The sequence below is a fragment of the Sinohyriopsis cumingii genome, chromosome 19, assembly GCF_028554795.1.
Source record: "Sinohyriopsis cumingii isolate HCF-2022 chromosome 19, ASM2855479v2, whole genome shotgun sequence".
Classification (NCBI taxonomy): domain Eukaryota; kingdom Metazoa; phylum Mollusca; class Bivalvia; order Unionida; family Unionidae; genus Sinohyriopsis; species Sinohyriopsis cumingii.
This window is the reverse complement of record NC_142979.1, coordinates 61092069-61117043: the sequence shown is the minus strand read 5'-3', so window position 1 is coordinate 61117043 and position 24975 is coordinate 61092069. Positions and strand designations below refer to the sequence as shown.

The 24975-nt window shown below is 37.7% G+C and overlaps 1 protein-coding gene across 3 annotated transcripts in view; it reads left to right on the top strand.

Annotated features, from left to right (window-relative positions):
* Nucleotides 1-24975, top strand: part of LOC149775806 (nitric oxide synthase, salivary gland-like) — a 180725-nt gene that overhangs the window by 65735 nt on the left and 90015 nt on the right. For all 3 annotated transcript variants that reach the window (XM_089944272.1, XM_089944274.1, XM_089944271.1), the window contains exons 3-8: nucleotides 921-1063; nucleotides 1659-1821; nucleotides 10417-10508; nucleotides 20553-20694; nucleotides 21968-22107; nucleotides 24298-24472. In XM_089944272.1, coding sequence (XP_089800398.1) covers nucleotides 921-1063; nucleotides 1659-1821; nucleotides 10417-10508; nucleotides 20553-20694; nucleotides 21968-22107; nucleotides 24298-24472 — 855 coding nt within the window. The remainder of the gene's footprint in view (nucleotides 1-920; nucleotides 1064-1658; nucleotides 1822-10416; nucleotides 10509-20552; nucleotides 20695-21967; nucleotides 22108-24297; nucleotides 24473-24975) is intronic.

Genomic DNA, 24975 nt, shown 5'->3' with positions numbered 1-24975 from the left:
AAAGAAATGATATATAACTGTATTTGTCGATAATACGATAATCGGTTAATCCAGGTGAAGTCCATAATAATTTTAATACTGATATAATGAGTTCAGTTTTCCTAAATAGCACGTTATAATCAAGGACATACGTCAGTTTGTATCATTTGCTTCAAAAAGATGGAAAATTGTATCTGATGTTTATAGAAAACGAATGTTTTACAGTCGCAATGCTAGCTGTACTTTAAAAAATTAAATGTAATTTCACACGACCCATTAAATTCCATACATACTATTTACATTGTTTAAAAGTTCATACGTGTGCCATGCTGATGTCGTGTTCATTCTTGAATTATTAAAAATCCGCTCCTGTTTGCAGAGGCTAAATGTTGAAGCTTTGTCAAGGTTTGGAACACACTGTGTATGCTGCATGAATAGCAAAATTGATAGAGTTGTCTTAGCTAGATTGTCCCTTTACAATTCTTAAAATAATTTCAAACACGCACACACGCGCGCGCGCGCGCGCGACAATGACAACATCAAAATAAACAACGCTATTACAGAGACGACAAATTAAGTGAATTGACCTTGCATTATTGGATTCTCCGTTATTCTGTAACCAAAAATCCAATAATGTAAGTTAAATTCACTTAATTTGTCGTCTCTGTAATAGCTTTGTTTATTTTGTATGTTGTCGTTGTCATTGTTACCTGTTATTTAATCATTTAATCTGTCCTTGAAAGAAATGAACCATAGATTCTGAAAGCGCCAAGGCTAGTTACGTTGTGTTACCATGTCCTTTGTTGTATTTAAGTTATGTCGTGATCTTTCGACGTACTTTATTTCTTGGAATTTTGAAGTACTGTCTGTCTGTCTATTGATACATCTATACATATGCAAATGTGGTTAATTTCAATTATTCTTTTGCACTTGACTCTCAGAGTACAGGCTGTACCCCAGAAAGGTGTGTAGGATCTCTAATCTCAGCTCCTTCAACCCGAGCTCCAGGGACATCCCGACCAAAAACAGAGCTCATCCATCAAGCGAAAGACTTTATTGATCAGTATTACGACAGCATTAAAAGGTATGACGAAGTCCGAGGTACCAGCCTGACGGAATATGTCGGTGGTCAGGATCGGACAGATTTTACAATACGTTCTTTGCAGGTGGCTACTCCTAAATTTTGAAAAACATTTTTTGTCTGCAATTATACCTGAATGTCGCTTGTCTTTCGCTTGCATTTAATGTTCATCTCTGATAAGAAGTCATGACAGTGTAACAAATCCCACATTTTATTCTGAGAAAGTGGACGGTAAATGCATAACTAAGAATACTAAAATAAACAGCAACCAAAATAAACCACAACATCGGGAATAAACATTGAAAGACACACTTATCTCATGTCTGTCTCTTGATCGTAAATACCCATCAACAATGGACTTGTTACAAGCCAGTCGAAGAACTGATTAATGAATATAAATGAATAACAAAGATTTTGCTTTCATTTTGCTGCCTTCTTTATTTTTGCGGCGAATCCAAAGCATTACTCATATAAAATATTTGGTTCTTATTATTCAGAGATTGAGATAAGGGATAATACATATTTTAGCGGTAAGTCATTGATTCGTATAAGGATGGTTGCTGGTAAAGAGTCGTAAATGGGAATTTCTCTCCAACAGACAAAATACAACTGCCCACCAGAAGCGCTGGAAAGATGTCATCACAGCCATTGAAAACACGGGTACATACGAGCTGACGACAAATGAACTGATTTATGGAGCAAAGACTGGGTGGAGAAACGCACCTAGATGTATTGGCCGAATTCAGTGGTCCAAGCTTCAGGCTAGTATAACTGTTACCTACCTATTTACCTACCTATACATACATACATACATACATACATACATACATACATACATACATACATAGTATGTACACACACACACACATACGTACGTGCGTGCGAACGTACGTACCTGTGTAAGTATGTACATGCGTACTTGCATAAATACATACATTCATACAGACAGACATACCGGTAAACAAATCTGAACCACACACGCGCTCGCGCGCGCACGCACATAGTTATATCCTCCTTGCTGGTAGGTGTCAACAATAGCGGGTCATTAAGGTACTGGTTAAGGCTGGTGTCCGAGCATGCAAACTTTGAAAGTTTTAAATTACTTATTTCATCTCATAAAACTAACACAACCAGTACGATCTGTGTTGAACCCATGTTTGCGAATGCAATAGTACCAATGATGTGAGAAAACAAGTGTCATTTAAAAGTAGATTTAAAATGTGTCGTGTCAACTCGTGCGTGCTGAGTGTGTCATTGGGATTGTTAACGTATCTTTAAAAAATGTAGTCATATCTCTACGATGTCTGCAGTGTGGCAGTTATAGTGATGCCTAGCACTGGAGCATCATGCCTCAGGCATGTAGCATCATGTACCACTCAATCACATTATCCTGAACCAGGTCGACCAGTCCTAACTTCTACCTCTTAATGCTGAACGCCAAGCGAGGCAGCTGCTAGTACCATGTTTATGAGTCTTTGTTATGACTCAACCGGGGTTCAAGCCCACGACGTCACGCATCCGCGGCGGACACTAACCACTTAGTCCACCGGAGCCGTCATGTTTGTAATGCACAATCAATCAATATTAACGATTCGACCGCGCAAAGAAAGCTAAATAAATATCGCAGACAAATCATCGAAAATTTTGCATAAGTTGTCTCCTCACTGGTCGCTGAAAAAACGAGATTAATCGGCACGTTATCAGCGACGCACGTGTTGCTGGTATTCTCAGTATCATCGTGAAAAAATATCTACTTGTCCCGGTACAAATTTTTTAATGAACACACAAAAATAACGTACGTGGAGACGTATGTGTGCATAAATACATCGTCCATACTGTCGGCGGGGTTAATCGACGGTGCAATATCAGATAATGAATTTTCTGCAATTAGGGATATTTATTATTGGTATCACAAGAACGTAAAGATAACCGTGCCATCGTTGCCACCGTATAGATAATAATAATCGCAGAATTAACCACACGACTGGAACAGATTATCGGTAACACAACCTCACTGATGACCACAGTGGTATCGGCAACGTCAAAGCAGCCGAAATTCGATATTGGCTTCCAAACTCCACTAAAAGCGCCCAATGGTCAGTCACATGAGATCGTATTGGTACAATCACGACTTTATTATAATTGACCAAATATCAGAGAAGTATAATTTGGTGGGGTTTGACGCTAACAATTCATTAGCATTTGCGCATGAAACCAAGCTTGATGAACGTGGGCAGACCGTCAAAAACTGGAAAGTCTTCAGCGTACCAGCAGGATAATATCAAATCGGACAAATCAATGATGACCTTCAGCGTAGAATAAAATTAAAAACAAGTAAAGAATCAAAGATCGTTATCAAAGAACACAAGCCAACGCTTAGTGCCTCCACTGAAAGTTTGGCGGTGGATTCCGCGGAATCCAACTACACCGTTGACATCTATAAGTCATCGATCAGAACCGTGTTGGGATGGCCGCTGAAAATGTCAGTTTATGTTGGACTATAAGAACAACACAAATCTGATTTTATTCGGAGAAAATAATAATTGAAACTTCATTGATTATATAAGATACTATTCTTATAGTTATCGCAGAGAAGTATTTTTCGGGTTCAGATATTTAAATCAAGTATTTATCCTGCGCAATTGTGGTACCCTGAAAGATCTGGTAGGAGATACCAGAGGGAGGTTTAAAGAAGTTAGAAAATTAGTTGAATTAACTATGGAATTTGGGTGGATTTGAAAGGAAAGTCTCTGATTTAATGTGGAGATTTTCAGAACGTAAAGAATATCAGATACATTTTGTAATAAAACACATTTTTGATTATTCACATTTAGGTTCGTTTGATCATAATACTTCAAAGAAAAAATCATTGGGATAACACTTGGAATGCAGGGGTTAAAATATGATTTAGAGTTATTTTTTAAAAAAAACTCTAGTGGAATCAGTAATTAACAAGTGGGGAAATGAGAATATGGGAGAAGTGCCATACAAAACCCATTTTTTCTTGGTTATTTTAAGATCACAGAAGATCAGCTCCATACATCCAAACTACTATGGTTCGACATCGATAAAATCCAGCAGGATATCAATGATAAGATTGACGAACATTTTCTGAAGATTTATGCCACGTGGAATAAACAAGGTCTTGCCCATAATTCTTCTACATAACGATCTGGATGGCTGTGGTCGTCATGTATTGCCGGGCACGATATTATTAAATCTAGTGTGTAATGGTGTCGACTGCAGCTATACCTCGTCTGGGCAAGCATCACAAGGGCAGGCCCAGCAAGGATATGTTCTTCACAGCTTTTCTCCGGAGGTCCAACCGGGTCATTTGGTTGTGTCAATGCCAGTTTATCATGTTTATTTGCGATGTCATAAGCCGTCGCTGTCACGAATGCATTTTCGTCTAACCGACCAAGACGATAATTTATTGGACACGCGCGGTGAAGAGTTGACTCTTAGTTTTGTATGTGCGTGATTAGACCCTGAACGCCCCATCGTCATAAAAGGCCAACGTAAAAAAGACCGAAAAATAGCGCATATCGATAACAAAAAAAGATCTAGATTTTTTGTCGTTAATTTTTTTCATTGGTACCGGTGAGGTTGCTATTCCACCTTGGTTGATTCAGAATCCTTAGTGAATTCCAACACTTTTTTTGTAGCTATCTTGCACGCGTACTTGCAGCCGCTCCAGTTTCATATTGCTGAGACAACTCTGATATTATTTTCTTCAAGGGCGCTTGCCAGTGGAACAAATTTAGCAATCTCATGTTGCTCGTGTAAATCCCACAAAGACAGTTTCATATCACGTTGGAGTAACTTGATAAATCTAGATTCTACCGGTGGTGTATATCTGCCCTTTTCCCGTCGCTGCTGTATCATCTCAAGATCTTGGTTGATTTACTCAACATCTAGTTTAACCGCGAGACCATCTTGTTGTAATTGTTCAATCGTAGAGATAATCTCATTAATATTTTCTTGGTTCATTATACAATAAATACATTTCTTTAATAAAAGATTTATCGGGACCAATTCACTAAACCTGTTGCTGGATCGTGTATACTTATTGCGATGAATCCATGCGGACTTTTCTGAGCATGTGCAAAGAAGTTTTTGAACTTATTTATGTCCATGTCGCTGAGACACCAAGTCTGATGAATAGCGTATGTGTGTCAACACCGTTACAAATAACCAAAACATTACAATTATATCGGATAACTTTGGGAATCTGAGTGTACCTATGTGTAATGTAGATGACATCTTTATTTTATGTCTGCCTCGTGAAATGTTTTGGCCGGATAAATTAAATTGCATTATCTTCAGCCACTGCAATTTCTTTAAATTCCGTACGAACATTATAGTATCGTTGGTCATCTACGGATGGTGCCACTAAAAAATGTTTGTCCCATTTGAGCCACCACATTATCATGTTGAGCAACAACAGAGTTTTACGCGACTAAGACGGAGCAATTACAATCGCTCGAACAGACTTTGTGAACGTTGGATGATACTTGATCTATGCTTGCTCGAGTGTCACTAAAAAGTCAATCACGTTCTTAATGTACAAATATAGTATTATTTAAAGCAATAAGTTTATACTGTGTTTGATGCAAGATGGTCACGGATACAACCGGTTTAAGCACGACCAGTTAAGAAATAACACGCGGGCTTAAAAAAATAAGTTTGTGAGAGCTGACACGGTGACTGCCGGTGATATCGCCGCCACACTAGGAATACTATTAGGAACGCCATGGGATAAGTACTCAGGGGAAAAACATCTCCCCGGATATAATCATAAGCCAGGTGAAATTCTGGTCAATGCGATTGATCAAGCGTGCCATTGTCATGATGTTGCATACAAAAACAAAGATATCTAACAAAGACATATCGCGAACGTCAAGTTCATTCACTCGCTGAAGTCTAAAAAGAATAAAAACAAACAAGAATCACTTGCAAACTGGGTGGTAAATCCGGCGAGACCGTAGCTAGAAAGTTGACCGTTTATTACAACTCTTGTCATTTTGTGTGTTGGAAAGTCACATTGTCAAATGGGACCATATCGGCGGATTTATATTTTGTGTTCCAGAGACCATCACGTCCAAACTCGACACAAGGTCGTGATATATGGTCGAGAAATTATTTTAGTGGTCGACGCCATAACTTTTTGTTGGTGTGCTATATGAACCACAACATACGACGAAGTAAAACCGTGATTGAGTAATTCATCACTGTCGCCGTCATATATACCGCAATCTGTTTCGTAGCACGTTGGAGAGATTCTTTTCGAGAAAGTATACCAGATTTATCTGCCACAGACGTATATGCGTCTTCACCGTGAAATAACCAGACAGATACAGAGTCACACGCACTAATATTAGAAATCTACTCAAAAGTATCGCTGTTATAAAATCGCATTGTTTTTGTTGTTGTTTTTTGTGTGCAGCTGAACGTTGTTATTGATTCAGTCATGGCGTGACTGTTATGATCAACTGTCGCTATTGGGGCGCCCTTACTACAGTATTTGCCAGAATAATACAAATCTCGTTTGTTATTGTTTTTACCACGATTGGAAACTTCAATGTTTTTCTAATATTGCTACGTCATTTTATTTTAGCACTGTTGATAAGAGACTTTTGCCGTTGCGCTATTTTTGTTTTTAAATTTGTGATTCTGTAAGGCCGTTTCCACGTATCGAGTTAGTAAAATGTTCCCTGACACGCTGAGCCGCACAATTTAACGTGCCTGTGGCCGCGGAATTGGTGCTTGTACCACGCATCGGAGCAAGAACATTAATATCATGATCGTTTAAACGGTATAGTGCATAAACCACTGCAGACACTGGAGTCGCGTTATTGTAGTATGGCTTGTCTATTCCAGTAAACGTGTCAGGTTTGGAGTTTTGTCCACTTAGACGACATTGTTATGTCCCCGTGAATCCTTAACAGGGTCGAGTTTATCACGAATAATCCAAGTTAGGCAATCTTGGCTAACATGTTCGACAACAAATTATATTCTAAATATGTACTTGCTGTTTTCCACAAGATTATTAATAATAGTCGGTGCTAGTTTATCGTTCAAAGTGGAGTTAACTGAAATACCATCGCCGTCTATCTTAAATGTTGAAAAACCATGAGACGCACTATCATGCGTAAGCTCATTTTTTGCATTTTGATAAATTCCTGTAACTGCAATTCAAACGGTGGTTGTTTTTTGTCACATGGAAATCTATCAAAATCAAATCTAGTTGTGTGTTATGGTTCAATCGCCGATAATCGTTTTCGTTCTCGTGCAAAAAAATTGTCTTTGCTTTGCTTTGATTCAATAGCCAATAATCTCACCATTTCACCGTTATTAAATCATTTATTTCTTTTCGTAAATATTCTTTGTAATTTTCTACCTTGGAAAGGATTTTTTTCCTCGGTTAGACTAAAAAATGTTATCTCAGCTGCTTTGCAACAGCATAATTATTAATTGCTATATAATTAGGAATATTTTTTTTCTTCAGTTGGACTTTATCCAAAAAATATAATATACATCAAGCAAAAAATAGTTGTCGATGGCTTATGATCGGATCAGTCAGACCTTGTCCAAAAAATTGTCATGGTGAGTACTGTGGTTATCACATGACCGGTGTACCTTGTGCCGGTGCTGGACCGAAATCATATTTGAAATTCGGAATTGGGATCAAGGGGAAAATACAATTACGTATATCTTGTGGCGGACGAAAATATCGTGCGCTTAACAATATTACGAGAAACAAAACGCCGAAGGCGATATCAAACTATAAGACGCCAAAGATTATCTCAAGAGATACATTACGAAAAGTTTTATTGGAGAAAAGTAAATTTATATATGGAGCAAGTCGAGAAAGAGATTAATATCGATGAATTTAAGAAACATCCCATATACTATAATTATGAAGCAAATATATCCTGAAGTGTAAGACACTGCAAGAAAAATAAAAACAATTAGATTTAATAAAGGTTATATGCATTCCGGTACGGGAATCCCAGGCAGTCAGAAATTTAAACACTGTTATTCTGATATATTTTCTCACGAGAGTTTCAACGGTGCGATAGATGAAAACTTTGTTATCGACCATATCAACTCTGTTAAATAAGATAACAGACTTAAGAAAGTTTCAAGCGATAACACATAACGAAAATACAAAACGCGACAGAAATCAACGGAAGCATAAAGATACTACGACCTATCAAATCAATAAATTTAGATACCGGTGAAATTAAAGAATAAATCAAAATTTTCTGAATGAAAATATTTTGATATTAACACAAAATCGACATATTTTGTCGCAAATGGTGTAACAAACTCTGCTCATTTGAAACAGTTTAATCAAAAAATAAAATCTAACTATAATAATCAGTCAAGATATTTGTTAATCTTTTCATAGAAGCCTCTGATTTACATTTAAATTACAAAAATAAATTGTTTTAGTACCTAATTGTTTATGCCCAAATTACAACGTTGAGACCTTAATTGGCGGGAGTAGGGTGCCGAGATCGTCGCCGCTTTTTTGTGTTGTTGGCTGTTGCAAATCACTCATTATTATTATTACAACAACGATTTAATTAGAGGGCACTAAGTCAGCCAACATAAAAGATTTCAGCATGCACAGTAACGTACTTTTTCAACTACAGCGAATTTCCGGAATTCCAATTTGGCTTGCAATTTAGACATCCACAGGTCACGTGTCAAACCGGCTAATAATACCTGTGACAAATTGAACAGTTAAATAAATATTGATCAAATAATAACACACGGGGATTCCCAGACTCGGTAAAAATCGATATATGTTATATATAATCGTTGCAGAACAGATTTTAAAATGCTCAGATACTTCTTAAATTTTCTGTTTAGTGTTATATAAAAACAAGTATACTATTAAGTTTTATCTGTAAATGCGAGTGTACTGATACATTCTGTAAACAACACTCACGTAAAAAAAAAAAAATTAGCCGTATATTCTTCACCGAGACTGTGGTCTAGTGATTAAAGAATACGACCAATCTTTCGATCAACCTGTAGAAACTTAGAAAAACGCGACTGACATATTGTCGGCGTTTAAAAAATATAAGTGTATGTGTGTCTGCGGTGCATTGAAAAAAGATTAAAGATCGTTGAATGGGTGATTGTACAATTGTAAAATTTAACCCAGATCCACATTCCTGGGCCCTTCCCGAACCCAAATAGGGTTGTTCATTTTATAGCACCTAGGGTTCACTTGGGTGGGTGGGGTTATTTTACAAAATTGAGAAAATTTAAATTCAGCCTGAACAGCCCACTAAATCTCTAAATTTTCGTTTAAAATTTCGTTTCTCACACTTGATTCGCCACGGAGTGTGTTCAGACACCATGGAAAAAAAGAACTATAACGAGAAAGTCGTTCAATAGACACCATGGAAAAAAAGAACTATAACGAGAAAGTCGTTCAATAGATATGCAGCATCTGTCAATTTGGTCGCAGTCATTTCCTTTGGATAATTTTATGCTAGGCCCAGATTAATAAATCAGCATTGCCACGGGTAAAATGAGCATTCTATCTATGGGGCCTTGATTGGGGGAGTCCCCTTCAAGGTTGACGCCACTTCATGGATAGTAGGCCCTACATGCCTCTGACTGGCCGTTGGATAATTAATGAGTCAGCACTGCATGGCTAAAAATAGCATTTTTTATCCCCTATTTTGCAAAATGGGGTCTTGATGGGTGCCCCTCCCCAAAGTCGTCGCCATTTTATTATTATTTGGGGGGGGGGGCGAGCCGCTCTTACTGCTGTAAAACAACTCGACCAAAGAAAATCCCTGTAGCAGGACTTTCATCACACGAAAACTGGTTGTGTTTGTCAGTTAATGGGCCGAAAAGATGATGTGTGAATGGAGTGATCATACTCTCAAAGACCAATCTTGTTGACCTTTAAAAGGAGCTCGAGCTATTTTGATTTACATGTAGATGGACATTCTATATTGATGCATTTTTATTTGTACATAATGACATTACACTTTAAACTTATAAAGGTATTCATGTATTCCACCTCGATATAAAACACACCTGATTACAAAGGACTATATGCTACAGTTTCTTGTGTGTTCTATGTGAACATGCTTCGCTTTGGTACCTCTAGTGTCCTCCAAAGACAAGTTTCATTGTATTCCATTGAGCGTTCTCTGAAGGCAGATTTCATTATGGTCCATCGAGTGCTGTGTATAAACAGGTTTCAGTGTTGTCCCTTGCATGTCCTCCATGGCCAGGTTTCACTGTGATCTCTCGAATGTTCTTCATGTACAGGTTTCACTGCATTAAAAACAAACTAACCAGGACATCTCTGAATTTTTCAGGTATTTGATGCGCGCCATATCACCACTGCAAGAGGCATGTTTGAGGCTGTATGTAACCATATTAAGTATGGAACAAACAAGGGGAATATTAGGTACGCTTATTTTCTATGCTTTATTTGGATGTGTGTTTTCCATTCCCAGTAAGAAAAGAAATATTCGTGTGTCACTCTCTAATTATTTGAATGTTTCGCCTAGTTAGTATCCCACAAAAATGGGATTGCCTTTCTAACTACATTTACATTATGCAAGCTGAAAACTATTTTTTTCGGATCTGAGTTGGTGATGCATTTTGGTAACAACTTAATTATTTTTACTACAACGCAGACAAGAAGTGGGTTGCATTTACATGTCTCTTGATCAATCACATTCAGTTTAATCAGTTTCACATTTCAATCGGTACTTTTGGAATTATTGCAAACATTAGTTATATATTGCAAATATGTATGTTCCCAGATTTTTATTTTCACGTATACTAAGTTTGTTATTACGCATTTTCACGCGTACTAGTTTTATTTTCACGCATACTACTTTTGTTCTCTGATTGTATGCGTTCATGAATATTAGTTCACTACTGTGGGCATTGTTGGTCATATCATAAGCAATGTGCTAAAGATAAAAAGTCATAAACCCATAAAACCTGAAGTCACCTGATAAGGCGAGCAAAGTTGACTGGGATGTATGTATTATCTGTTACAAAATGACCAATAAAGACCGATGAAGACCCACACTGGCCAACATATACAAGAGGAACATGTATTGATGTTGGAGCTGTATCGGAAAGCTTCGTCGGGATTAAGGAAAAAGCTCCGTGAACTCTAGTGCATGCTAGCGTCATTGAATACAGCCAAGTTAAATAAATATTGCAGATTGGCTAAGACTATGTGGAACAATAAATACTCGGTCATATTCAACAAATCGAAGTTGCAGCTATCAGGATCGAGAATGCTCTTAATGAAGTTGGGAATGAGACGAATACCACCATGATGGCAAGCCGGAATACCAGTGGTGCTGCATCAAGTACTGTACAACTGAGAACAAATGTTCCTTCAGTTATTTTGGTGAGACAGCAGAAATTCTGAAGAAAGCATGGACATTCCGACTGGATGGTCTTGTCACCACCTCTTTGAAAATGCACTACAACAAAACCAAGCTTGGTTCAAGATGCAAGATACCATGCATGGATACTAGAAACAAAATAGATCTGACATTAGTATTCAAGCTTGCTGATCTTATCAAAATGTATATGTCACGTGTGGAGCAACTACGACTTGATATCACTGGTCCATCTACACTTCACATGTCTAAAAAAAACAAATATCTATGACCCATTTTATGCAAGTCCACAAACAGGGACGAGCATTTTTTTTATCCACTCTGGTTTTAAATTGGTCATTCACTGTACAAAAGGGAATTAACACAGAAGCACAAACTAGGATGTATGTCATTTGGGTTTTTAAAAAAATTAACAATTTAAAAAAATTATCCATACTGTTAACACTGTGGGACACTGGGTACAGGGATATTCAAGAGCCTGAACCGTTAAATTGGTCATTCACTGTACAAAAGGGAATTAACACAGAAGCACAAACTAGGATGTATGTCATTTGGGTTTTTAAAAAAATTAACAATTTAAAAAAATTATCCATACTGTTAACACTGTGGGACACTGGGTACAGGGATATTCAAGAGCCTGAACCGTTTCGGGGATCTATGGGAATTTAGCATTGTGGGTCACTATGGGAATTTAACAGAACTGAAAATGAAGGCCTGTATAGGGTCTTACAGTAATTTTTCATTGCGTTTGGGACAATATAGCGTCGACTGGGATTTTAACATTGTGGGTCATTATGGAGATTTAGCACTTCATGACACTCCAAAACACAATACTACTAATCTGACGAAAAAGGCAGCCTGGAAGTAAATTAACCCTGCTGAATTAAAAATGGCGACCAATGTGGCTGTATCTACGAGTAATACTAAAAACCCGAAATTGAAAAAGAATTTAGCGGAGCCTAAAACAAACCCAGAATATTGTTTAAAAACAACTGACGCACATTTTTAAAAGTGTTAAGTTTGTAGAACTTAATTGTGAAAAATGTGACAAATAAATGCTTTAAGAAAACTTTAACAAGTCTGACAAAATAATCAAAAGGGTATTTTCTAAACTTTAAACCGATTTACAGAATGTGAAACAAAGAGTGAAAATAAAAACATAAAAAATTGTTTTAAGTATTTTTATTTTTTCTCAGACGACGAACATAGAGAAACAAACATTCGTGCAAGTAAATACTGCAATGAAAAGCAGGATTTCTAAATCTAGTAACTTGCTGGCCCTGAAAAGGGGCAATTGTTGGGTCTAAGAAGGGATGTTTGTTTAATTTTAACATATTGCAATGGGAATTTTTCCCTGCGGTAACTAACCAGCGAACGGCAGAATTTTCCCTGTCAAGGCAGAACTCTGCCGATTTACACAGGAGGTGTGAAATCCTTGTCTTGTAACTTTAGGTCCATGCAGAAACGATCCATTATTCATTAACCTCGACCTTTTTTATATTCTTCTATCGATATGTAATTTCGTCATCATCATCAATCAATATTGGGTTGTTAAACTTGCCTAAAGTGTCAAGTTTACAAACCACGCAATCATTTAACTATGGATTCTTCGTTTTATTTTCCGTAAGTCAGTAGATGTTCTGTGTAAGCTTGGCAAGGGTAGGTGTCCATCTTGCTGCTGAATAGTTTGTTCAGGTAAAACCCAGTTCACTGAACAAAGAATGCATTGCACTTTTGATGAGTGACATTGTAACATCTACACTGGATTCGTTTTGTCGGTTTTAATCTTGAGGTATAAGTAGTTGTTATTCAGATTGATATAGTCTTTCGTTTGCCCTTGATTTCAAACTCTTCAGGAATGTTAAGTAAATTTGTATGTTTAGCTGTATCCTAAGAACTCGTTTCATGCCTGGAACAAAACATTTTTCCCACGCATACAGTAACGTTTGTTTTGGACTATGTCGCCTAAGACGTTTTGGATGGGGGCCCGGAGCGGTTAAGTGGTCTAAAGCGCTCTCCGTTACGGATCACTGCCATCTCACCTCTGTCTGCGTGGGTTCGAGTCTATGATTCGGCCAATCTGGGTATGTGAGAAAGCTTGCCAGTAGCTTCTCGTGGGTCGGTGGTTTTTATTGGGGTTTTCCGGGTTCTTCATCCGCTATTAATACTGGCAGCCATGCATAGCCTATCGTGTGCTGAAAAATGACGTTAAAGCCCACAACAACAACAACAACAACATGGTTATGGATGATTTGCCTTCATTGCAACAAGACAGCATTAAAAAAATATTCAGTCCTTCCAGGACTAAAGATTTCAAGACGGGTCCCGCACTATGAAAGAATCATCAAAATGTACCTTTCATACCATGTCCTCGTTGTCGATCACCTCCTCTATACTACGAATACATGAGTTAGCAATTTACTCAAGAACCGTTTTTAAAAATGAAGTTTCGGGTTTTACGTTTCCTTTCGAGAATATAATATTTTGCCCAATAACTTATTTTATTTAAATATTCACAGTCAAAGTATGACTTACTGACATGAAGCTATTTGGGTTGCAAAAGATCCCGATGAATGTGATAAGTGTTTCTCCTCCATCGTAACAAGCTCTTGCAAAATCACTTTTAAAGGAATGACTCATATTAATGGAGCAGCTGTGCATCCCACTACTTTGTATTCGACTACATTGGAGTGTAGACACATCAAAACTGATTCCTGCGTTCATTTTGATAGGGTATAGAAAAATACAGGAAGAATATGTTTTTGCTGTTGCTGATGTCTTTCGACTGAGGAGCTATTGAGTTTCCTCCCATAATAGCTTACAGCTGTGAAGAAACCTTGATGCACAACATTATTCTGTTGGAAATCTATTTTTAGTCGACGAGAGGGTGGATGGAAGTCGACCATGAGATAGCTCTTGGTTTTCTGGAGTGCGTTGTTAAACTGCTGTTTAAACATAGCTGAATAGACGAGATGTTGACCATAGAATAATCACCTCAAACAATTCTCATCTCTACAGATTCAATCGGCCACTGGCTAGCGCTGGTATTTTGTTTCGTGAATGGCAGGATTACTTTTATCCAGGTGTTCTTGTTCTTTTTCGTTTAGTTTTTCTGCGACGTTACTGATATGATCCTTGGCGATATTCAAGACTTGAGTCGGGTGAATGATTTCTACTAGAGTGACCGCCTCATGGGCTCTGTGGTCTATTTTTATTGAGTGAAGTAATTTTACCCCGAAAAAATACAAAGTGTTGATGAGAACACATCCAGTAAACTGCCACTACATAAAGTCAAAATAAAATGTATCAGCTGTAGCTCAATCATGTTTGTCTTCTAGGAATTACCGGTGACAACTGACAACGACTCTACAAATGGTAGCTGGGACTTGAATAGTTCTGAATTGGGTGGAACGGTTAGTAAATTTCCTCATCGATTACCGAAAAGTTATTGGTTAATTGCAATCAGAAGCAACCCATTTATTGAATGTAAACTGGTAGGGATTACAGAATAATAACATTTTTCCAGTTTCTCTAGACTAGTTAAACTTAAGTATTACACTTGCTAACCAAAGTATTTCCCACTTGTTTATGCACGAGCAGTAGGTATGTATTCCACCTTTGATTATTTTGTCATGTTCTCGTAACATCTGAGTAAATACAGTGGAACCCCGCTACAACGCGATGATCGGGGTCCATAAAATCGGATCGCGTTAAAAGCGGGGTCGCGTTAATGCGGGGTTTTACAATATTTAACTTTTTTTCCGAGAACATATACGTGTATACATGTGCAATGATCAAAAGTCGGCTTATCATCAGATGAATATTAACTGGAATGCATTAATTAAGATATATTCAAAATAATCGATGGCTAATATATTTATAGGTTATTACTGTGCATTAAAAACATTTACTAATTTTTATTTGTTTGAACGATAATACAGATTGACCGATAATACCAGACTATCGCTATATCATGAAAAGTGTATCAACACCGTATGCTACCGTGCCGTCGTGGCATGCAGTTCATCCATAATGGATGTAATTTCATGGAAAATCGTACAGATTTAAAATATTCAATAATTTTGTAATAGTCTGAATTCGTCGTGTAAAATATAGGATGAACAAAATATTGAAACCATTTACTTGCCGTCTGAAATCGTACGGTCATTGCATGCAGCTATTCCCGGGTCTACATACGGTGTCTGTATTGGATATTATTTACTTTCAACTGTTTGTTGTTTGATCACACCGCCAAGCACAGCACACATGTTGGCGGCTTTCGTCCTTTGATGTTTATTAAATTGTGCGACTCTTGTATCAACCACAGCTTTGTCTGCTGCTTGGCTGTGATTGCAGTTAAATAAGAAGCCCATGTCGGCTATTGTTTGAGCAACGACTGTATACAGATTTCATGGAAGACAATCACAAAGACGATTTACTGGCTTTACTCATGGATCCGTAATAAGTAACACTTCCGATAATGTTTACTTCGGCTTAACAATTCAAAAACCTAATGAAACCAGTTTTCTCTTCTAGAGTAGAATATGGAGCTTCACCACAACCTGTTCAAATTGATAAATTTCAGAAGCCAAGCGTTGTACACACTATTTCTCGTACGTTATATATATCGTATTATTTTAGAATTCATACACGATCACTTCTCCAAAATCACTTAAAGAACCTGGATAAATTGTTAAGTTCCGATCGTTTATTATTAAAAGTCATACGCGAATTCTTCCACCAAATTATAATAAACGTTTTACACACTATTTCTCGTACGTTAAACAAATATTTTCACAGTCCGATAAAAATACACGTAAATGAATTTAAATTTCAGGAACCATGCCACGATCATATTATTTTAAAAGTCACAACTAATCTCATGCCCAAAATGAAGTTAATTTCTTGTTTTGTTTTTTTTACTTTTCTCCAAATTTTTTTTTTTCATGTGTGAATGAATATACGAAATTTCGGGAGCCATGCTACGACCGCGTTATATCCGAATTCGCGTTATGGCGGGGCGCGTTATAGCGGGGTTCCACTGTATATCATTCGTATAGCAGATTAGGGTATATATATAGCACTGACCTACATCTGGGGCGGATGTGTTACAGTGTTTCTCCAAAGACGTTTTTGATGAATTAGCTTACGCTACAGGGAGAAAGTTTAATTGATATTTTTTATTTTAGTTTGTTTACAGACTTCTCAGCCTGCTAAATTCGCTTGGTATTACGGGGGTGGGGTCGGGTTCAATTAACGGTTAGTAAATTTTGTAACCAGTTACCGTAAGTGGTTATCCGGGTAATTGTTGATAGTCCTGACTGGAGCTTCTGTTGAGAACGATGCTGCTACTGTCGGTATATTTCAACAATTGCTTGGAACGAAGCCTCTATACAACTTCTGAGTAGTCATTAGTTACTTATCACCTTATGAAAATTAAAGTTTTCAGTAATAGCTCCAATCACACTTTGTGGTTTCGCAGAAAAGACAATTTGGTTGTGTTGGGACACGTTTCCACACCATACCCACTGTTGCTGCTTTTGTTTCTGTGGTCCATAGATCGATGATCTCGGTATAGATGACTCATGGTTCGTGATTTCTTACTGTTTTATAGTGGATGAGTTGCAAAACTGTATCCCAAGGAAAAAAACTCGGTGTATAACCTTTCCATCATACCTTCGTTCCCTCGATGTAATATCTACCCTCTTTACGCGCTGCTTGGTATAAGATGCTTTCGATATCATAGAGATCGTCATCTTTCTTAGTCCTTCAAGTTTCTTCGTTCATGTCTGACAATTTACAGACAGGCGGGTGACTTCATCCCACTTTCTGTCGCATGAAACAATTATGTAGTCCAGTTGGGTAAGTATCATAGGTCAAACATGCTGACTGTTTTATTTTGCTTCAGGGTAGAAGAAGATTTATAACCACAACAACGACAAGAACTGTGATCTTCATTTTACTCAAGCGTTCCAAACAACTTATCAAACACTTGGATCTGGTTTTGGAGAAGCACTTTTTCTGGGGCACAACCGATCCGGAGATGGTACGAATCATTGTAGACTTTCACAAGACATTGTAACACGGCAATGTATTTGAGAGTATGTTGATGTGCACATTATTTCAACATATATTTTTGAAGGTGAAAAATGTTCCTGGACACTCGTTGTGTTTTCAGGATTTTCAGTCGTGAAAAACTAATGTTTCATTTTTTCAATTCATTTAGAAATTCTTTATTTTGAAATTCATTGCATTTGTGTACCATTGCGGAGAGTGCCAACCATTTTGTTTCAACACGGGTTTAAAAGCTCTTGCTAACCCGAACTTGTTTTGTAAGTCATACGTACCACCGAAACCGAATTTGAAAACACATCAAGCACAACAACAAAAAAAATGTTTGCAACCTGGATTTACGAATTCAAGTGGGACACAGCAGTTAAAACGGTTTGCCATTCATGATCATTTCCTGCTGGGGCCCCGAGTAGAAGAGTGGTCTAAAGCGCTCCCCGTTACGGATCATTGCCATCTCACCTGTCTGTGTGGGTTCGAGTATCGGGCTCGGCCAATGTGAGTATGTGAGAAAGCATCCCAGTTGCTTCTCGTGGGTCGGTGGTTCTTTCTGGAGTTTTCCCTGGTTCTTCCTCCACCATTTATCTTGTGCTGAAATATGGAATTAAACTCTACAATAACAACAACATTATTTCCTGTTGTATTGGTCAGACTCGTTGTAAATTGGCGTCTAATGACTTAGTATTCCGTGTAGGTCAATTGTTCTTGCAGCGATTATATAGTGCAGACGTTCACTTCTGAGTTTGGCTTTAGCCATGCGATACGGATTTGTGCAGGATTGCAGTAGATCCTATCCAAAATTGTGTCCATAATAAACTTTAATAAATCAACCAATATCAGATGCTTTTTTGTTTCCTGTTGTAGTTTGGTGGACTGTACTGCTTTACGTGTCCGATGAGCAATAGGAGCGCATAATGTTGCATCAAGAGAGATAATTGGTTCTTTTTCGTTTTTTTTTAATTGTCATCTCTTTTTCACTTCTGGACGAAAGTCATAAAGGGCGCGGATTCGAATTCTATTTTTGGATCACCCGGAGTCGGCTACTTTGGTATGTCATATGTAAAGGCACGAACTCCAATTTCCTAGTCACTGAATAACTTGTGTTGTTGTCCCGTAAAACACCAAACCAAACAAGTCTTCACATTTGCTTCTTTAGGACGTAGACATCTTCTTTTTACGTAGGCTTCATTTTCTTGTTGAATAGGTGTAGATGAAGATGTCATCATTGCTGCAAGATTAGGTTTTCTTCCACATAGGTTTCTATGTCTGTTTTCGCTTTTGTAGCTGCTGTCTTTTCTTCGTTCTTCATCATAAAAAAAGTATCTTGAGATTCACGAGAGTAGATGTATCAGTCGCATCTAGTTCTTTATAATGAAACAGTTAAAGACTTTGCAATAATTGTTCATATCGTTGCGTTTTTGACGTATCTTAAAATCTGTTCAATCAATGAAATATTTAATGTTTGTTGAAAGTTAGTTGTCTCATTGGTTGGTGAGACATTCACTGCAGTTACCAACGAATGAGTTTCATCAACAGTTTGCAAAAGATCAAGGTTAACGTTCGTCCTTCCATAAGTAATACAGTATTGATGTCCTTCTGGAAGGTATCGTCCGTTTATTTTCACCTTATCGTTGCTCCTAAAAAGGACCCGTTATTGCTTCTAACATGGGAGTAGCCATTTTGGGAAACAACGGAGCTCTCAACACTGGAGGAATCCTCCTCGTTGAACGAGCACTTTTTCTTTTGATTGATTGGAATTTTCTTTTCACTATGTGTCAAGGAATGTGACGATATCGTACTGATCGTTGTTCCGGCATCATCGTCAAAAGAAATATTTCATTTGAATAAGTTGAACAAAATTTACATACTGACCCTGGTTTTGGGCACATATTTTGATAAGCGAGCCTGATTTATCATCCATATAGCAACTGTTTTGAAAACGTTTGAAATATTTCTTTAGACATTGTTGAATAAATTTAAAAAAATTTTCTCAGGAATCTGAATAGACTGAATGAGCGATGCCGATCAACTGACTAGCACTGTATCATTTATCTTAAACAACAGCAACAATAACAACAAAATAATGGGAGGCCCTGAGTGGCCAAGTGGTCTAAAGCGCTCACCGTTCCGGATCACTGCCATCTCACCTCTGTCTGCGTGGGTTCGAGTCCAAGGCTCGGCTAGCGTGGGTTGTTGTTGTTCTAGGGTTTAACGCCATTTTTCAACACAGGATAGGCTACACATGGCGGCCAGTATAACTGGTGGAGGAAGAACCCTGGCAAACCCAGGGAAGAACCACCGACCCACGAGAAGCTACTGAGCCTTGGACTCGAACCCACGCAGACAGAGGTGAGATGGCAGTGATCCGGAACGGTGAGCGCTTTAGACCACTCGGCCACTCGGGGCCCCGGTTAGCGTGGGTACGTGGAAAAGCCTGCCAGTAGCTTCTCGTGGGTCGGTGGTTCTTCCCTGGATTTTCCAGGGTTCTTCCTCCACCAGTTATACTGGCCGCCATGTATAGCCTATCTTGTGCTGAAAAATGGCGTTAAACCCTAAAACAACAACAACAAAATAACGAAAAGAAGCAACAACGCTACGTAACCATTCCGATCAGATTGCATCAATTGACGAAGTGATCTTTGAAACGAGTGTTATTAGTTATATCAAATTTAGTCATATGGTATATACGTCAAGTATTTGTTTGGACGAAACCTTTATATTGTAAAATTGTCTCTACGATTGTTTAGATCCTTAGTGTGTGAAGATACCATACTCAGCTTGTTTAATTGAATCGCATTCCCCAAAGATACCGTGTTCTGCTTATTTGATTGAATCGCAACCCGCAGGGTACCGTACTCACCCTATGTAATTGAATGATTGCCTCCAAAAGGTCAAACAATGAAACCGTTTATGGTCACAATGATAAATCAGATCAATGTCATTAAGTAATTTTGTTCGGAAGGTATTCGTCTTTTTGTCAGTTATTGAGTGTACGTCCATTTGTCTCATGGCAGATCCGCCATAACAATCTTTCCACCACGGACAGATGGAAGACACGACTTTCGTGTGTGGAATGGACAACTGATCTCTTATGCCGGCTACAAACAACCAGACGGAAATGTGATCGGAGACCCAATCAATGTGGAGTTTACCGAGGTAAAATATCTTACTGTAAATATGTTAATATGGTTTTAGAATAACTCACTCACCCAACCCCATTTTTAATTCGCACATAAAGGCTATTCATACTTGAGTCCTAACCACTTCAATCTAAGTAGAAGTATTGTATCATGATAACGTTTAATTTTATTCGCACATTTTTTAAAATTTTGTTTATGCGATGTAGGGGACAGCCATTGCACGACCCTGACGTTGAAACTTTGGTTAAGGTATACATCTTTCTAACTGGAAAACCATTATTGCTAAAATAGGTCTAAATATAAAATATCATTAATTTGAGTAATGTCGTGTTAGAATCATGAACTTTTATAATTGTATGCATTTGTGTACCACAGTATTACCCCATTAGAAGCAAAGAAGGTCAACGCAACCTATTTTTTATACTTTGCTAACATAGGTTAAGGATTTTGTGTTTAGCTCGTCACCACAGATGATACAGAAAGCCCTGACCGGTGCATTTGAAAACGGGAATAGCTATACAGTGATTATACCTATACATTATGTCTGTTGATGGGTTATTCTCAAGATGTTAGTGTACACGTCAGCGAGTAGACTTACCAAGAGATGGTTGCATGTCTCAACTGTTGTCTAGTGTAATTAGTGATGTATGAACTTTACTTGTAATAGTGGTCATGGCGGTCATAGAGGTTACTCAAAGCCCTTCACTTCTATCAAGTACAATTTGGATTCTAGGAGTCTATTTTTTTTATTTAAAAAATCATTTTATAATACCTTCGAAAGCTAATTTTAGGAATAATTATGTGCCTCAAGAACTCAGATTTTTATTATAGAATCTCTATTTTGATATCGCAGAATATATTTTTTTTTATTTTATTGTTTTATGTCTTTGATTCCCTGTTAGAAGCCATAGTTTATGTTTATGCCCTGGCAGAGCCATCGTTTCGTAGATCAAGATTATTCAAGTTCAAGTTTATTCTTGCATGACAATTAATGTTTGCTATGGTCGCTACAGACAAGTAAACACTTCTTAGATGAGAGCACTGTAAGTGTTGAATATATTCTGTCTGCCACTTTAAACTTTATGACAAGTGAAGAGATTTACATTACTTTAGTTTGCAATCCTCCAAAACTTTTGGGATTTTGTACAAGGGTAGTATGAGTTTTCGATGCAATTCGCTATTCTTTTAAGATATTAGAACGTGTAAACTGGTCGATTTGTTATCAGTATTCTGAATTAGTCAAGAATATCAAGCGATGTCATTTACCATACTGTTTTCGCTTTTCACAGCTCTGCCTGAAATTGGGTTGGAAAGCAAATGGCGGAAGGTTTGACATCCTACCACTGGTTTTACAGGCCAATGGACATGATCCAGAGCTGTTTGAAATCCCACCCGATTTAGTTTTGGAGGTTATCTTAAAACATCCCAAGTAAGACTCGATTGTATTATTTTGTTTTATAATTTTAAATATATCAACTATATATACATAATTTATTAATGAATACAGTGATCCACACGGAGATGGGCATGAAAGTCATTGCTTCGCTTACCAGTGTTGCAAGGAGTTAACTTGTAACAGTGTATCACCTTCACAGTTTACTGTGTTCAAACATTGGCAGGAGCGTGAGGCAAGAGTTTGGGCCCGACCAGTGTATCACCTTCACAGTTTACTGTGTTCAAACATTGGCAGGAGCGTGAGGCAAGAGTTTGGGCCCGACCAGTGTATCACCTTCACAGTTTACTGTGTTCAAACATTGGCAGGAGCGTGAGGCAAGAGTTTGGGCCCGACCAGTGTATCACCTTCACAGTTTACTGTGTTCAAACATTGGCAGGAGCGTGAGGCAAGAGTTTGGGCCCGACCAGTGTATCACCTTCACATTTTACTGTGTTCAATCATTGGCAGGAGCGTGAGGCAAGAGTTTGGGCCCGACGGCGAGGTCTAATAGGTTGAAGTCTTTCCCGAAAGCTTCATCACACGTTTGAAGACAGTAAACCGTGCATATGTTATTCTTAAATAATCAGTTCCTAGATGTATAAAATATTTACCATATACATTCAGGTCCACTTTATCCAGTATTTCTTTATTGTATTTCTGGACATATACAAATTCCCAGTTATGAGGAAGCTAGCAGGCCCATAAGGTGAAGTTCCATGGTCCAAAAACCAGCTTGTATGTGTCTCCACATAAATAGTCTCGGCATGTTTTTAAAAATAAACGAATTTTTAAAAATAATTTATCTTGATTAGGGTTGATATTTGTATATCTAGAAGGGACTTATTGTTTATCTTTTCTGAGACAATCACTTTTATCTGCCTGAAATATTGCGAACGAAAGTATTATATTTTATTTAGTCTCATCAATACAACAAATTCGTTCTTTAACTGTGCTAGTGTTAATTTTGACGCAACATTCACTAATCTGACGAAAAATTAAATATTTCATCTTGCGAGCGGAGCGTCATGCGGTAAGTTCATACGGGGTTCTGCCTTTCCATGCGTTGACAATATTCACCGACGGTTGTCAAGCGGACGTGTTTTCGAGCACAATTAAAGTTTGAAAAGTGTTTAAACAAAGAAGACAATGTGCAAGGTTTTCTGTGAATGACAGAAGTGTATTGGGATATTGTGACCAGAAATAGTAGAGTCTGTTGTAAAGATTCTGACTTACGAGTCAGCATATTTCTTTTATATCCCTTTATTTTTCTTTCCATTTCTTTTTGTCAAATATCTTAGCACAACCGTTTGAAGAAACATATGCATTTTCTCTTTCATATTCAAAACAGTTACAAAAATATGTTGATTTTTCTCTCCCCCCATTTCATGTTCTCATGAAAAACATTCACAATCTTTCTTAATTTTCTTAATTTAATGTTCTAACGTTCCTTATTTTTGTCAACATTCTGCATAGATCCATATAAACACATATCGAGACGTGTAGGAAGTCACCCAGAGGCAATGATTATAATCTTGCCTTGTTGATCCGACATTCGCTATTATCCGAGAAATTTACAAGGGAACCATTATGTCGAATAAATGAGACTTGACTGTACCTTTACAAAGGGATTTATTTATACATGTACTGAAACAGTACGTGCAATTCCTGTGTGTGAATATGGCTGACGCCCATCAATCATAGCTTTGAAATTAAATAAGACTGGTCTGATCACGTACTATTGTTACTGATACACTTCATTTATCAAATGTGGTAAATGTAGTTTTGAAGTCATTAACCAAGAGAGAGAGAGAGAGAGAGAGAGAGAGAGAGAGAGAGAGAGAGAGACCTTTATCACAAAAATAAAAGACTCGATAACACATCCAGAGAGAGAGAGAGAGAGAAAGAGGGCTTTATCATAAAAATAAAAGACTCGATAACACATCCAGAGAGAGAGAGAGAGAGAGAGAGAGAGAGAGCTTTATCATAAAAATAAAAGACTCGATAACTCTTCCAAACGATTCAACTCCCGGAAGTCAGCATGATACTGTGCATTTTGCACTATTAAACAAAAAGAATCATTAATACATAATCATCTTTTAATTAGCTGCTAATAACTCTCGTCAAATAAGTTTTTCTAACACTGTGCCGAACAAGTAAGAAATAAAGCAAATGTTTCCGTCACAGGTTTCCCTGGTTTGCCGAGCTAGGGCTGAAATGGTACGCCTTGCCAGCTGTTTCTGGGATGTTGTTCGACTGTGGAGGTCTGGAGTTCACAGCTTGTCCCTTTAACGGCTGGTACATGGGTACAGAAATAGGGGCTCGAGACTTGTGTGACCCTTATCGTTACAACATACTGGAGGTGAGTAGAGTCTTCTGTTCGATTGTAGTTAGTGGAGAAGGTGATTTAAGCAGGCATGTTTTCATGATAAATTTAGTGGTGAACTAACGTGTGCGTGTGTTTGTGTTTTGTTTATGTATGTGTGTGCTTTGTATATGGTCAGAGGAAATTGATGAGATTACACACCAACGTACTGGGGACACACCTCCAAACGAGGACATCCTTGCTTGGAGTAAGGGTAACTTTTTGCGTATGCAAGTTTAAGATAGAACAATGTAAATACATGATTTTTATAAGGTGGGTGCATATTTGCGAATTTTCGAGTGTACTTTTCCTAAGACGCTGGCGATACACACGCCCGGAACTCTATCCTCAGTTGTCCGGTTGAAAACTTGCAGAGGAATATGCGGTATCAAATAACAGGGTTCTAAAAAAATGTTACCTCCATTTAAATCCCAACCTCAAATATCAATAACTTAGCTAAACTAGTCAGATTTTAAAGTCAGGAATTCATGATTTCAAGA